This window comes from Cylas formicarius, unplaced genomic scaffold (genome assembly GCF_029955315.1).
Source record: "Cylas formicarius isolate icCylForm1 unplaced genomic scaffold, icCylForm1.1 PGA_scaffold_7__23_contigs__length_41026272, whole genome shotgun sequence".
Lineage (NCBI taxonomy): Eukaryota > Metazoa > Arthropoda > Insecta > Coleoptera > Brentidae > Cylas > Cylas formicarius.
Genome location: NW_026844352.1, coordinates 27,129,841 through 27,146,257, shown reverse-complemented (window position 1 = coordinate 27,146,257; position 16,417 = coordinate 27,129,841). Strand labels below are relative to the sequence as shown.

The following is a 16,417-nucleotide window of genomic DNA, read 5'->3' as shown; positions in this document are numbered from 1 at the left end:
TTTCCTATGTTTTATTCGACAATGCATCACCCGATATTTGAAACTTAACAGTTGTACTGAACTAAGTGTAAATCGACTGTTAAACTGGAATGCAGCCAATATCGATTTTGTGAGTCAAATTTTGTTTAGAAGGAAACGGGTAAACATGAGAATTCTTTTCTTTGTTATATATTTTAATAACGGCAAAAAGTGTAATAAGATATTGTTGTATATCAGTCCTCAATTTTTCTACAGTTTTTGAGGGTTAATAGTTTGCTAGAGGGTACTTTGAAAAATCATCTTATTTATTATATCTTTTTTAGTTATTGTGTAAGTAAAATATGTGAGTATGAAACTTTAAAACAAACTTTAAAATCTTCCCCTGTTTCAAGAAATAAAATATGTAACCAATATATTTTCTAAAGAACATTTAAAATATTTTCTAAATTTTTTACAAGAAACAAATGATAACTTTATTATTAACTTCGACTTTCGCGGGATGGGATATCGATTCTATCAAATTTATAATCATCTTCGATATCTGAATATTTGAACAAGATTAAAAAGTCGGCCTTGAACTTCATCTCGAGTCGAAATTCTTTGATAGGCGTAAATAAGCACGTCGCTATCTTATTACCACGCCACGACGAGTCGTCACAAAATGGCAGCGACTGATTTCCCATCATTTTCCGATTTCCCGTTAAACCCGAACTCCTTCGTCATAAGGAAATGTATTTTTAAATGTTCTTCCTGATGTATTTGCCACTTTAAACATTGTAGACTACGTAAGCCACTTTCCAATTTAAAGTATTAATTTGATAACGGATTTGATTTAAATTTGACCACGGATTTCGGATTTTTTTTTTTGGAAACTATAATCGCAAACTTAAATATAACGTAAGCATTTTAGAAAAAGTTGAATTAAATAAAAATAATTAGGAATTCAATTTTGAAAATGGTGTTTAGGAAAAAGTAAAACATACTGCAACCCAAAGGGCACATTTTCATTGTATATAATCATTTTCTGAAATCATATTGTGCGTTAAAGAATTCTCAATTTTATTTAGTATGGTTACTGGATCTTTGAAATCTTATTAAAAGATTTTGCCAGAGACAGGAAAGTTTCAAATCTTTTTATTTGTTGAATGAAATAGTTGTATTATTATTATATTATAACACTCTAACAAATCCTCTGGATTTCTCCAGAGTCGTTTGTTGTTGAATCCTACTTGCTAACTTTTCGCCCAATCATCATCATCATCCGAGCAGAGCTTAGCTGAAACTGGCTCGCGATATGCTCTGTACCTGCTTCTATGTTGTTTATATATTATATTTTTTCATATATTTATAAATAAGCATGTACACAGTAGAATATGATCCAGTTCTATTTAAATTTTTATCTTAGAACTTGTCGGTTAATTTATTTAATTTTCTAAGACGGATTTTCCCAAAATTGCTAGGATGTGGATGACCGAGTGTTAGTCGGAAGTATGGAATGCTAAAATCCCCCTTTTGACCTTGAGTTGGTCCGTGAACATCCTCGTACAGGAGACTTTCTATTTTTTATTATTTCGATAATGCCGGAATAAATGAACAGACTACTGTTTTAAAATGTTTTGCAGGATGTCAGGTAACAAGTACGCAGGACTTGCTTGAATTACCACCGTATATACATACAAAAATACGTCATAATCGATTGAACAAGTCCTAATTAGAGTAACTTAAGAATGTTATCTGAAACAGTATCTTAAATATCCTTAATTAAAAACCAACTTGAGCATGAAGTTCGACGTCTTAACATGGGCCATGTTACTTTCTCATCTAAAAATATACCATCTTAATACTAGAACTCAATTCTCTATCTTCAGTAATGATTAAAAAGCTAACTTTTAATGTTCTATTTTTTATCGCAAACTGAACGCTTCCCAATTTGGAAGCACTCCGTTGGAGAGAATTTACGTAATGATGCATGGCGTGAGGTTCCGTAAACTTCACTATCGACAGCTTACATAAGAGCCGAGTGAGTTCTACGTTATCAAAAGCTCGTGTCAAATAGAAAAATAATCGTATAACTATTCGATGCTCATTTATAAAATTAAATATATTAGCTCCATTAGCTGTTACATTAGCTCAAGTAATTGATCAAATGGCTCAAACATTTGCCCAAATGCAGTAATGAAAACAAAGATCGATTTGAATATAATAAGTAATAATAATTAGTAATGAGTGTCAGGTTTCCTATGATCGAATACTTGCCGTTCTCGGATAAGCGCCGATGGGTTTGTTGAATCGCTGATGTGATCCTGCAATGGGGATGTATGGCATTTTATCTAGTGACTTCCATTCTTTGGTTTGCTTCTTTAGGTTGTAGTACCGATATGCCACGATGGTAACCGCGATAAACAGTGCCGCTCCTGTACCCAAGGCCGCTCCAAATACCGCCGTGCTTACCATATTGGAAGATTTAACTAAAAAGAGACACACATTTCTAAGGTGGATTAGGCAGCTTTGATATTGTCTCTTCTGTTTTATGATTCATTATTCAATAATGTCAAAGTACCAAAAAACATTAAAAATTTTATTAAAATATTTCACAGCTGATGAGGCAGAGACCAGCATTCAAGTATATAAGTACTATGGACTACTTATAGCCCTATTGACTAAGTACTACTTGATTGTTAGTTTGGAAGTTTTATGAGTGTTCTGTACAATTGGAGATTATTAAAAAAAGTGGTGGCACAATGGAGAGCAGCATTGCAAGAACGCTATATGGTTTTACAACATTCGTAAATAAAATTGTTACATCACTCCTATACTCCAGCTCAATATACCTCTCCTTTATTGTAAGTACTCTTAGTGCATGTGAAGAATGGCCTAGCTACACAAGCACTGCACAAGTGCGTAGAAGACCATCAATTAGATTGCAGTGACCTTAGTTTTTGACAGTTGTTTTAGTACTTCGAGGTTTTTTGAGATTTTCGTTCAAATGTACTCAACATAGCATTCAAACTTTAAAGTTGGCGGGACCAAAAGTCCCAGAAATTTCATTTGTTTCAGATTAAACTAAATATGACTTTTTCTGGTTAATCAAAATTTAAACTAGTACGGTTTCATCCGCAAAAAGAACTATATTCACACCGGATGATGCTGCCGGAATATCCTTGATGTAAATAAAAAAAAGATATATTTTGGTCACAATAAATAGAACAATAATAGAACTGTCTCACACATTCGAATGTTCCAACATTGATAACATTTAGTAATCAAAGGTTTCGGGATAAAAGTCAAGAACGACTTGTTGACTTAATTTTGTAGTAATTGAGTGATATAATATTTAGTAACATTATTTTGTCTGTCGACTTTTTTCTCGAAATTATGGATTAAAAGAATTTTAGTATTTTTTTAGATAATCTGATAATGGTATTAGGAATGATTTTTTATTTGTTTCCGTTTTATCAATGTGTCATACCTTTTCGCTTGCTTTCAGAGATTTGGTATTCTAGATTTTGTAATACGGAAATAGTCAATCTACCATTTTGTGGTGTCACCTTTCGAATCTTCCCATAACAAGAAAATTATATGCACCGCAGAAGATAAAGCTGCAATTTTTATTATTGTGTTATATCTTTGCCTAATTTTGATATTGAACTTGAATTTCACTCAAAATTTTAACAGCGTCAGTCGACCTTCATATTCAAATTGATCTATTTTAATAATTATATTCTGTCACCTTGTATTACAAACAAGTAAATTAAAAAAAACTGAAAAAAAAGTGACAACCCATCCATAGTATTATATAAATTTTAAGTCATACATTATGAGCTCTTCAGAATTTGATCCATAACCTAATCAATAATATACCAGAACCATAAACATTTGTGAATTGTGAAACCGCGGCGAGATATCGAAAGTAAATTTTCTTCCTCATCGATCCATTGTTTTTTGGTTTCGCATAACGATATTAAAGCTCACGCTTAGGAGTTACAATCAGAGATACGGAATGACATCAAAATTGCCAACCGTACAATGTGTTTTAATCTAATCTCGGGTATCTTGTTGTGCATCCGACAACGGGGCGGCACATGATTAAAAAACAAAGTAATACAGTTCTAATAAAAAATTCTTAAGCTTTTTATTAACCGCTGTGCGATGGACGGATCTCCAACAGGCATGAACTAATTAAATCCTAGATATTCTCTACGAAACAGCAATTTCTTCTTTAAATAGGTTATAACTTTGTTTCACGCAATTGAAAGAACGTTTTACTTCAAGAAGAAAACGCATTTCTTCCAATTAATTCACATTTTGTACAAAATTTAATAAACAGAATACAAAGAAAATAAACTATAGAATTGGATGTAAAATTTTATCAGACAAAAATTAAAGCTCTTTTTTCATCCAAAAGCTTCAACTATTCCTTACGAATTATCATTTGGCCAGTTATTGAGTTCGTCAGAAAGAAAAATCCGCCATAATTTTCGGCTTACTAATTTCTTCACTAACAAAAATTATTAATAAAAAATACTTCAATTAATAATTGTTAGTAGTTCGAAACATTTTTTTCTTTTGCACTGCAATTGATGGGTTTTCGAAAGTTATGTGAGATACCCATAAAATAAAAAGCTAAAATTTAACAGCCTGTCTTTCGGAATTGATGGGTTTTGGGTTCGGTTTATAAAAAATCAAATTCTTATCTGATCAGCGTTCGGCAGTTTTATTGGCTTCTGATGAATTTGTATATATATATATATATATATATATATATATATATATATATATATATATATATATATATATATATATATATATATATATATATATATATATATATATATATATATATATATATATATATATATATTTAAGAATTTAATTTTTCATAAACCCAGTCCAAAACCCATGCGTTCTTTAGGCTGTTAAATTTTTGCTTTTTATTTTATAGGTATCTCATATAACTTTTGAAGAATGCTGGTGCGTCAAAAAATTATATGTAACAAGTTCTAAATTAAATTGTGGAATTAATTCAATTCATCAATTAACGAAATAGATACAAAAATGGAATGAAATGTTACAGATACTTTCCCACAAACAGTCAAAAAATATACTTAACCGATGAAGCATTTTTCAACTCCTTAACGGATACCATCATCAACTCAAAAGTGATCGCCCTATATCACAATAAAGTGATTGCCCCTTTTATAATAATAGGTGATGTAAAAGACGGAAATCTGAAGGAGTTCTCTCCAAGTCCTTCCTTGGAATATTTATAAAACATTACCCCATCGCTGCCACTAACTTGTACGTCCTTCAGTTATTTTTAAATACAAATAAATAATAATAAAAATAAACAGTGTAGTAATTACTATGTTTACAGTTGTGTCGCAAAAATAAGGTTAATAATATTTTACTCAGGAAAAAAAAGATTATTGGTATTTTTACACAAAAAATTTGCTACATTCAATCACTAAACAAATATTTTCTTGTAATTTTCTTACGTTTTTTTTTCGTACTAATCACCTCTAAGAACGGAGCTGTAATATTGATGATTGAGACCCAAGAAAAAATAATATAATATAATATTATATAGTACGAAGTACGAAGTAAGAAAAAAAATCGAAAATGGTTTTAGCAAAACGGAAAAGTACGGAAAACTTTCGAAAGCAACATCGAACACGACATCAAACAAGGACCAACCTGTCTCGAGGTGTCATAAACCCGGAAAGGACGACGAAAACCCAAACAGCTGTCTCCAATCTTGCTTAGGTGTGTTGTTTTTCAATTTGTAAAATCGAGTAAGCTGGTTTGCGAGCCGACCAACGCGTTCGTTTTATGCAGAGGACGCAACGCTGAATGAATTTCGCGGGATTTAACTTTCGTCCACCACACGACGACTATCTCTCGTAAACGTTCGTTTTCTTTCGTCGGATTTTTATCTCTCCGTCTAACGAATGAACGTAGGTAGATGGTAGATAAATACTGGATGATATCTATAAATAGTCGCATTGAGATAGCTCTTCCTGTGCGGCGACCAGGATAAAAACGATATTTCTATTGTGCTCTTTTGCCGTCCTCATACAAGATTATTTGGAATATTTACGTGACCTAAGAATTTATTTGTTTTGCTTCAATTTTTTTATTTTAAAGAAGCAATACAGAGGCTAGAAAAAGGATACGTCGATAAGGTCTTTTCAAAATTTCTCTCCCAATTGTAGTTTTTGTTTGCCTCAGATATCACCTCCCAACTGTCAATCGAAGTGGATGAATGGATGGATTTATATTATAAAGTGATATTTGTCTGATTAGTGCAAATATTGTATATTTTTGCACGAAGTATAATACAGTGATTACATAGTATACTTCTTGTACACCGTGTCCAAATAAAACGATCCACTCTACGATCTGGAAACCCATAGAAGATCCGAAAAAAAGTTTCATACAAAAGTTTTAAGAAGATTTAAAATATTACAATTTTGTTGATACAGATACAGATACAAAACTGCCCCCCCCCCACTCGATATCAACTTTGTTATTTTAAATGGAACACCCTACCTATTTCGATATTTTTGGAATCCTTGATTAAAATACTGGTCACTTTCTTAAAAAAATTATAATCAAATTTTGCATAGTTTAGGCAGAAATTGGGGTTACGTGTTTTATCTTTTCCTATTTTGATTGCCCCATATAAAATTGTGTTGTAACGCCACTGATTGAGGTATTGCAATTAAAATTTCCACAGACTACAGAGATGATGCACTACTCGATCAGTTTAACTGATGCACTATATTTTCGTTCAGATATCAATTCTATGACAAAAAATAGGGTATTTTTGTAATTTATCTTATATTTGAATTTTACTCACATTTTGAGATATTCAAGCTTTAAGATAACACCCGTATAAATGTTGAATTTAACGCTGTCCACATTAAGTCACTTGTTGGGAATATTAGGTATTTTTTAAATAGCCAAAACATGACACTACTTCTTTTAAATATAATATAATACTCCAAATAAACGAATAAAACCTATTGCTAACAATACAGGGCGTCCATTATTATGTGGAAACTTTGAAAAATATCGACTCTATACTACACACTTTAACAGATTTAATAAAACTTCAGACTTCGTATTTAAAGAAACATTTAATAGTTAATTATCCAGCTTGATTGAAAACAATAACAAAAATAAGTAATTAATTATTTAATTTCAAGAATCTCTTGATTAATTTTTTCCTTAAGGTCATCAACTGAATAGTTATTTCACAATTTATACACACGATCCATTAAAGTGCCCCACAAAAAAAAGTCCATGGGTGTAAAATCGGGACCTCGCTGTGGTCACGCAATGTTATCATTTTTACCAATTATATTGTAGTATTCTTAAAAAAATTATCACTTGATCATCACGATGTTAGAGCGCGCTATCTTGGTGAAATATAATGTTCACCAGCAAGTTGTCGGGTAGATTGTTTACTTCTGGCATTATTATATTTTGAAGCAAAATTAAAAAGTTCTGTGCGTTTAAAGAGTTTTCAAAAAAAATGGGGCTGTCAATTCTATCCCTTATAATACCGCACCACACTTTAACACTCCATAATGTTTTGTTAAAAGCGTATGAAATAAAAATCGAATTGGTAGAAATTTATAAGGTTTTATTTTGTCACCTTTTAAAATACGTCGTACAGATGAAATAGTTAAGTCAAGGTCCCTGCTTGCATCTCGCAAAGAATTTTCGGAAAATTGAGTTTCTTCTGATAAAAGAGTGCTCGGTTTTTCCCTTTTTCTATATTTTAGAACACCGTGACTTAACAGGTCCTGGATAATTATATTAAATATAGTTTTTCTTGGTATTTTAGCCCCCTGGTACTCCCTTAATGCTAAAGCTGCACTTTTACCGTTGGTCAGGTAGCATTCATACAATTTTAGCCGTTCCTGAGCATAATATTGCGGCATTGTAACTAAATAACTATAACTTATTTAAAATATAAATAAAATGTATACTAACAAAAAACTTGAAAACTATAAACTTTTTAAATTAAAATATGAAAATCAATAAAAACAAACAAAAATGTCAACTTTATGAACCGAATTAACGAAATCTTTTTGGTTAACTTTTTGTTTTATAGATTTATTTATTCAAATTTGTTATCTTGTTCAACTAATGGACACTCTCTATTGTTAGCAATAGGTTTTATTCGTATATCTGGAGTATTATATCTTTATAAGAAGTAGTATCATGCCTTTGCTATTTCAAAAATACCTAATATTGAAAACAAGTGCCCTAAGGTGGCTTTAAATTCAACAAGAATTTATACGGGTGTTATCTTAAACCTCGAATATCTCAAACAGTAACTAAAATTTAAATATAAAATAAATTATAAACTTACCGTATTTTTTGTCCTAGAATTGATATCTGAATAAAAATATAGTGTGTTCCACTTGAAAATCTTAATTTTTTGTTAATTGAATTCGTCAAAATGGCACCATCTATTTGGGATACTTTGTATAAGATGAGGCGCATTCGTCACACTAATTGAGAAGTGCATCATCTCCTTAGTCGTTGCAATACCTGGATCAGTAGCGTTATTACACAACTTTATATGGGGTAATCAAAATATGAAAAAAACACATAACACTTTTATAATATTATAATACTTTAAATCTTCAGCAGGCTCTAAGGAACTTTTGTACGAAACTTTTTTTAGTATCTCAAATGGGTTTCCAGATCGTATAGTGGATCGTTTTATTTGGCACACAGTGTACATCTTACACACAATATCTTTTCTACATTGAATTAAATTCAGCAACTTTAAAACGAAATAATGAAATTTAGACTGACAACTCGAAATTAAATAAAATGTGATTACAATTTTTTGCACTTATCACTGTCAGAGAAAACTTGGAAACAATAAATTGTCAAGGCATTTTTTTGCGTTAGTGTCAAAAATAAGTGTTTTTGCACTAATGCCAAAAGCAATACTTTCTGAATTTTCTTTCTAGACAAAACATTTTTTTTTGCAAATATCCATTAAAATAAAATAAAAAAATATGCGTCGTTTTAGAGTTCAGACCTTTATTGATATTATGGCAAGAAAATAATTTTTCCATGCACATGTTATGTAACGTGACAACATACGCGTAAAAAATAATTCCCTTATTATACATATGCCTGTATAACTTGGTAACAGGTAATAATTTCGTATCGCTGAAGTGATTTTTTCGCAGATTCGGATCAATTTTTTTAATTTGATTTGTATTAGACACAAATATTTTTTAAAAACATACTTATTTCTTTATTGTAAGACAAAGTTACATTTTACAGATGGAGAGATATTTCTAGGCAACAAAAATCCAAAAAAATAGAAACCAATTCAATAAGACAGTCAAAAATTACACTCTGTAAAAGCAAAAGTAAGCGAATAAAAGCAACTAAGTGGGTCAAAATTAATAAGAACTAAAAGTGCAGATTTTCACGAAATTATATATTATGACATGACAATTGTTTCGACAACACCGTGTCTTTATCAAATACATTTGGTGTTGTCGAAACAATTGTCATGTCATAATATATAATTTCGTGAAAATCTGCACTTTTAGTTCTTATTAATTTTGATAAATAGATTTTCATCAAGTAAAAGCCACCTGAGTTCAACTAAGCGGGTGTAATGTGTTATAGAGAAAGAACCAGGCAACTAAAGACGCCAGATTTCCTGGAGCTTTAATTAAAGACTCTAACTACCGTCAGTTGCTATTCACATAATTACATTGCAAAATGATTTTGATGATAATCTTGATAGTATGAAACACATGCGACACATCATGTTCACGTTTATTCACAAACTGCTTTAGTTTTTTCGTAGTAGTATATTATACAACAAGTTTTGATTAACGCTATTTTAGTCATAGTCACGAGTGACTGAAGAGATTTATCAATGTTACATACTAGTTTTTCCTACGACCATTAGTTTTTGAATAGAGTTGACTTATTAAAGTGACACATTTAGCAAGCTTGATTCAAGCAAAATTGGGTATTTTAAAGTAAGGGGTAGAAAAAAATCATTTTGTTACTAAATTAATGATGAGGATACCTTTTACCAGAATTTGTAAAGAATATCAAAAAAACTTATACATTCACTTATCCTATATTAAATATAAAATATTATATTGCTACATATATATATATATATATATATATATATATATATATATATATATATATATATATATATATATATATATATATATATATATATATATATATATATATATATATATATATATATATATATATATATATATATATATATATATATATATATATATATATATATATATATATATATATATATATATATATATATATATATATATATATATATATATATATATATATATATATATATATATATATATATATATATATATATATATATATATAGGGCATTTGAATTTATATTAAATTAAGGCATTAATGGTGCAATAGATGGTGCCATTTTGGCGAATTCAATTAACAAAATCTGAAGATTTTCAATTAGAACACACTATATTTTTATTCAGATATCAATTCTAGGACGAAAAATACGGTAAGTTAATAATTAAGGTGACGTCTGTGACGTAATTATATCTATTGATTTCTGCCTTTGATTTGGGTTTCATTTCCTTATTGAATGGCATCTTCTTTAGTGGTCGCTGTTGATATATTAAAGAAAAAAGAAGTATAGGGCGGATCAAAAAGTAACACTAAAAATTTAAATAAAAAAATCGTAAAAAGGCATTTTTTAAAAAGAAAAAATTCCATTTGTATAATTTTATCGTTATTTCACATTTAACAAAATCGTGGTTTTGTCATTATAAAAATGCTGCGATGACGAAACATGGCCAAAAAAGGAAATTAAATAATGGATATACAAATAATCAAAAAATAAAAGACATATATAACAATTGTTTATAACAATTCTAAGTTTTTTAATTTTTTCCATTATCCAAGAGTGTTTCTGGTATATTCTTTTCAATCTGGATATTTTTCAACAATGTTGTTGACATAATTCATTCCATTTTTTGTCATAAAAATAAATTTAAAACAAAAATTTAAAAACTTTTGTGTTAGTTATTTAATTACAACATTAAAGATTTACAAAAAAGTGTCAAACGATAGTAAATAGTAGATGCCATTTCTTTAGTGCTTCACTGTTTTTTCTGCCATGTTTCGCCATTATTTTCTCGACCAATTAATAGCTATTTGGCATTTTTACAATGGACAAACGTTCTATTGATAATATTTTTTAAAAGAAGATCCACCATTACCAATTCAACGACTATGTCTCAGTATATTTCTGAGGCTGGTGATGAAGATTCTCAAATGGACGTCATATATCTTAATTTTTCGAAAGTGTAATCGCCTAGATAACAAAATTCAAATCCACAAGGTCCGTGCTTTTGGTTTAATCGAATCGTTTATAAATATGTTTTCTTCATATTTATCGACCCGCACTCAGTACGTCTATCCCTATGGTCACACTTTCGATGAATACATCGCTTCCTCAGGCGTTCCTCAAGGCTCAATATTTGGGCCATTATTATTCAATATTTTCGTTAATGACATTAGTCAGTTTTTTGATACATGCGGCCGACATTTTTTTTTAATCCGGTGTTCAGAGGATTGTCTTACTCTCCAGCGTAGTTTAGAGCAAATCAACAATTGGTCTCTAATAAATCACTTGCAACTTAAAACAGCCAATTGTTATATAATCTCTTTTACCACTATGATTGTAGCTGTAAAATATGTCATCATCTTCAACTCTCTTCCGTTTTAGGGCTTTTTGTGACTTGCGAGTAATATTCGACACGAAATTATGCTTCGTTCCTCATGTTTATAAGGCAGAAGCCTCAAATAGCTATGGATTTATTGTACGTTGCACTAGAGCCTTAAAAAATACAGAAGTGATAAAACTCATACACTAGTTCTAAGTTGGAGAATGCATCAGTAGTTTGGTTTCCTGGGTGCAATTGACATATTAATATCCTGGAAAAAATTCAGCGTGGAGTATTCTAAGATAAAGTGTCATCCCATAATAAACCGGCCACCGGTACACTGATTTTAAGTAGCACAAGACATTTCTTAACTCGAAATAAAAAAAAATACTGTAACATCTGTAGCCGATATGATGTTTAACATTTTTATCATAATTTCACTAATTCCGGCATGCATCAAAATTGTTTTTTATTTTAAAATTACCATTACTAAATTTGATCATATCTAGATTTTTTCATTTACCACAATATTGTTCTACATGATCATCACTTACTTTAATATTTAACATGGTATAAATTGAATCACTTACTTTAATATTTAACATGGTATAAATTGATTTAAATGCTAAAAACAACTGCTCACAGTTACTTAATCAAGGCCTATTCCGAGTTACACAAAAAATATCTGAAATTGAGTTCGGCACATCGGTAGATGCAGATGGAATTGACACGACCCAACTGATTTATTTAGTTTTAAGTAGAATTCGGAGTTTGTACTTAGGTAAGAGTGTCACATATATGAAATACTTACACAGCAACGTATTTGTAAATAATGAAAAATATACCTATCAACGCCATAACCATTTTGTGCCATCATAATATCGTTAGCATTCTAAGCGTTTCTTTTTTCAAAAGTTTTGAGTTTAATAACATAATAAACTTGTGTTCTCAAATATTTATCACTCAAATAAAAGCTGCAGTTGACTCCTACAATTGTATTCTGAATATTTTTCCTTATAGTAAATTTATAATTTATAGTAAATTAAGAACGGAAAAATTATGGACCTTAGTCTATAAAAACCTATATTAAATACATTTTAAAATGGGCGCGAAATCGCCTTTCAAACCTGTGGTTCAGGTTCGTAGCGGATCATGAATTTTTCATATTCTTGAATTAGTTAAATCTTAAATACATTTAATCAAATCCCATAATACATTACACACAACACTTTTCGAAAACAAAATACTTAATGAAAAATATTGGAAAAATTGTTTAAAGCGGCGGATATTTGCTTAGCGAACTGTTAAAAAATAGGCTACAGCATTAAAGGAAATTTATCCGTACGCAATCGAAATCGCACGTCTCAGGCTTTCTGTCTTCGTTTGAAGAGCTTTCATGCACGTCACGCACAGTGCCATTGATTTTCTGACCGTTTTGCAAATGAAATTATCTTGTTTACTGGAAAGGGGCAACGTGTCTCATAAAAAACTGTTAAAATAATCGGCCATCTGAACCGTAAATATCCATCATTGACAATCAGTTTTGATTTGATCTACAGAAGCAGAGTTAAAAACAATTATAGTGGAAAATTTAGGGAAAGACGAAAAAAAATTTTTTTAAAAGAACTCATTGTACTTAAAGTAGGTATGCCCAACTCAAATTACAATAGAGCTTACATAACAATCTTTAAAAAAAAACATGTGCTTAACGAATTAATAAGATTATAATCATAGAACCTTAGAAATTATTTGAAACTGGAAAAATATCCAGCTTAAAATAAATGCATGTATTTTTCAACTGATATCTGAGTAAACTAAAAATTACAAGAAGGAAACGTTTTCAATTCATTGTATATCCATTGTGCCACCTGGCGGCCATCTCCGGACTCCAAAAATCGTTTTGGGAATCTTCTTTATCCAAAAAATTTTTGCGACTTTCTTCTCTTGTCTTGTTTGTTATATTCTACTGTAAGTTGCTATAAGTTGAGAAGGCGTAACGGCTTTGCAAAATTCATTTAATTGTTTTAGTCTGGATTTTGCGTTTTTTCTTCAATTTTAGAAAAAATCGCGAATGGTAAAATAATTTAATAATTAATTAATTTTTTGATACTTGATTGATTGTTTCGGTAATTGATTAATTTGGAACCTTCTTTTTCCAAAAAGTTTCCACGAGTTTCTTATCTTGTCTTGTTTGTTATAAAATTTATAATAAAACTGTCTAAAAATTCTACTGTAAGCTGCTATAAGTTGAGAAAGTGTCACGGCTTTGCACAATTCATTTAATTGTGTTTTAGTCTCGAATTTACGTCTTTCCTTCTATTTTAAAAAATCGTGTATGGTAAAATAATTTGATAATTGATTGATTAACAATTGGTTGATTGATAATTGATTACTTGATAAACCTGATTGAATGCTAATTCATTCGATCAGGTTTCTTTCAAATTAATCAGGTGCCCACACCTACCCTGCTTCCAAATTTCATCATAGTAATATCGCGTAAATAAAAAAGAAACAGGTATCTTACAGTTACAGTTTACTCATCTGTTTACTAATGGTCATTTCACAGAAAGATTTCATATTTTTTAATTTTCAATTTATTATATTATCTGATAATCTAGTGCTTATGATATTGCATGGTATGGTTTTATGGTATATTTAGTATATATTGGTTTATTACATATTCATATTGTGTTATTAAAGCAAATAACATAAGATGTAAGAGTTTATTTGATATAATACATGTACAATTAATACAAAATTAACATATTTGAATATTATAGGCAAATATGAATATTTATTTCGTATAATTATGTATATTAGTATAGAAACTACAAAACTACAACCTTTAATCATCAAGTAAATTATGTAACCATTCGTCTCTAAACTTCAATAGTTAAGATATGGTCTCATGTAATTTTTGGTCAAAATGTAAAATTACCTAAAAATCTACAATACTATAATTGCTATTTGGTAACATTAGGTGATAGTTTTCTCACTTGACATTGCCCTACTAAATTAGTGGTCAATCTTTTAAAACAGGCCATTGTCCAGCAGAAAATATCATAACATATGATTAACAGACTGATATATAATCTACAGAAATATTAATTATTGGCACATAACAGTCAATATGATTTATTATTATCTTATTTTTAGACACATTTCCCAATTACAATGGATTTGTTAGTAATTTTGTATAATGGCTTAGGAGAGTACTTTTGCCAAAAATGCCAAAGCAAAAAATCATTTTACAGAGTTTCAATTCAGTGTAGAAAGAGATTGGGATATGTATGTCAAAATAGGTTCTAGGATTGTCGTGGGTAGAGCTAAGACTGATGGTAGTGGTTGTGTGACTATATCTAGGTAATTATTTATAGTTTTGTAATTATTAGTAGTTGTGTATAACAAATATTTTAAGTTGAGTTATTTATTAATTTACTTTATAAAAACTATTGATAAAATTTAACAAATAGGTAAACTCCTACATAATTTTTCATTTCTTTTTTAAGGATACAAAAGTTACAATCTTACAGTAAATTAATCATGTTTAGGATTTTCATTTTCAAAAATATATCTACTCACTCTTAAGTTTGAAATAAATAACACAGAATTTATAATAAAACACTATTTACCCCACTTTACTTCCTTATTTTCCTACAGTAAGAAAAATACTGATATTGGTAGTATTTCTTTTCATTCTTTTAAAACTATTCCTGTCCTGGAAGTCTCACATTTTTCATATTTATAATTTTGGATAAATAAAATAATAACAATACCACACAGGAAGGTTGTTAACTGTACTTATGAGTTTGGGGTATCTGATGTCCTTAACATCTTAATACTTAAATTACAATAAAAAATGTTAGATCCACTTCGTTTGTATAACTTGTATAAAAAACTGATCTTATAGAGAATCATTGTAACAAAAAATACTTATTGTGATTTTTCTAACAGCATTAATACCCAAAATACAAATCCTCATATATTAATATATAAAAATTGGATTCACAATCACTAAGGCAGGTAAATGGTTTTTAAAATCGGGGGGAAGACATGCATATATCCTAAAAATAATTTTATTTCAATATATTCCGAACAAGTTCAGACGTGTCTCAATGTTACAGGCGAATTTCGAACCGAAGTCGGTAACGATCTTGACGCCAACGTTTTCTCAGCGCGAGGATAAGCATCCTCTGCCTCTTGGTTTCCCTTCATCTTCGTCGTCTAGGAGGATAAACAGACGTTGCAGTAATTCAGAATAATAAGAATAGCAATCAGACCGATAATTATGAGGATGCAAAACTTTTTAATCTACTGGTCCAGTCCAGGTGATTTTTTTTACGTTGTCACATCTAGTCTATAATAAAAACGACAACAGGTATGGACCAATAGAGTATAAAGCGCTGCATATTTTCAGTAGTTGCATTTTACATTTTCGCTAATGAATTATATTATTAATCAAACTATTACAATGCCGACAAGCTAAATTTTATTTGTAAGATACGTCAAGTTAAAACACAAGCACCACATAAGCAAAAAAAACTGTTGCAGCGTACTAAAAGAAATTACTTGAATAATAGTGATCCTGTGGTATGTTGTATAGCTAAAAATAGAAGCGCAACAGTTGACGTGCACTTGAAGTCAGGTATTGTCAAATATCTTTCGTGATATGGTTAAATAGCTACTACTTA

At 29.8% G+C, this 16,417-nt stretch overlaps 1 protein-coding gene across 13 annotated transcripts in view; it reads right to left on the bottom strand.

Annotated features, from left to right (window-relative positions):
* Nucleotides 1–14,431: 14,431 nt before the first annotated feature.
* LOC132705735 (liprin-beta-1-like) overlaps nucleotides 14,432–16,417 on the bottom strand; it is a 46,994-nt gene continuing 45,008 nt past the window's right edge. For 6 of the 13 annotated variants that reach the window (XM_060676574.1, XM_060676575.1, XM_060676576.1 and 3 more), the window contains one exon: nucleotides 14,433–15,950. In XM_060676574.1, coding sequence (XP_060532557.1) covers nucleotides 15,828–15,950 — 123 coding nt within the window. In that variant the 3' untranslated portion in view covers nucleotides 14,433–15,827. Of the gene's footprint in view, nucleotides 15,951–16,417 lie in introns of all 13 variants that reach the window. The other 7 variants (XM_060676584.1, XM_060676581.1, XM_060676578.1 and 4 more) reach the window with 3 other exon arrangements.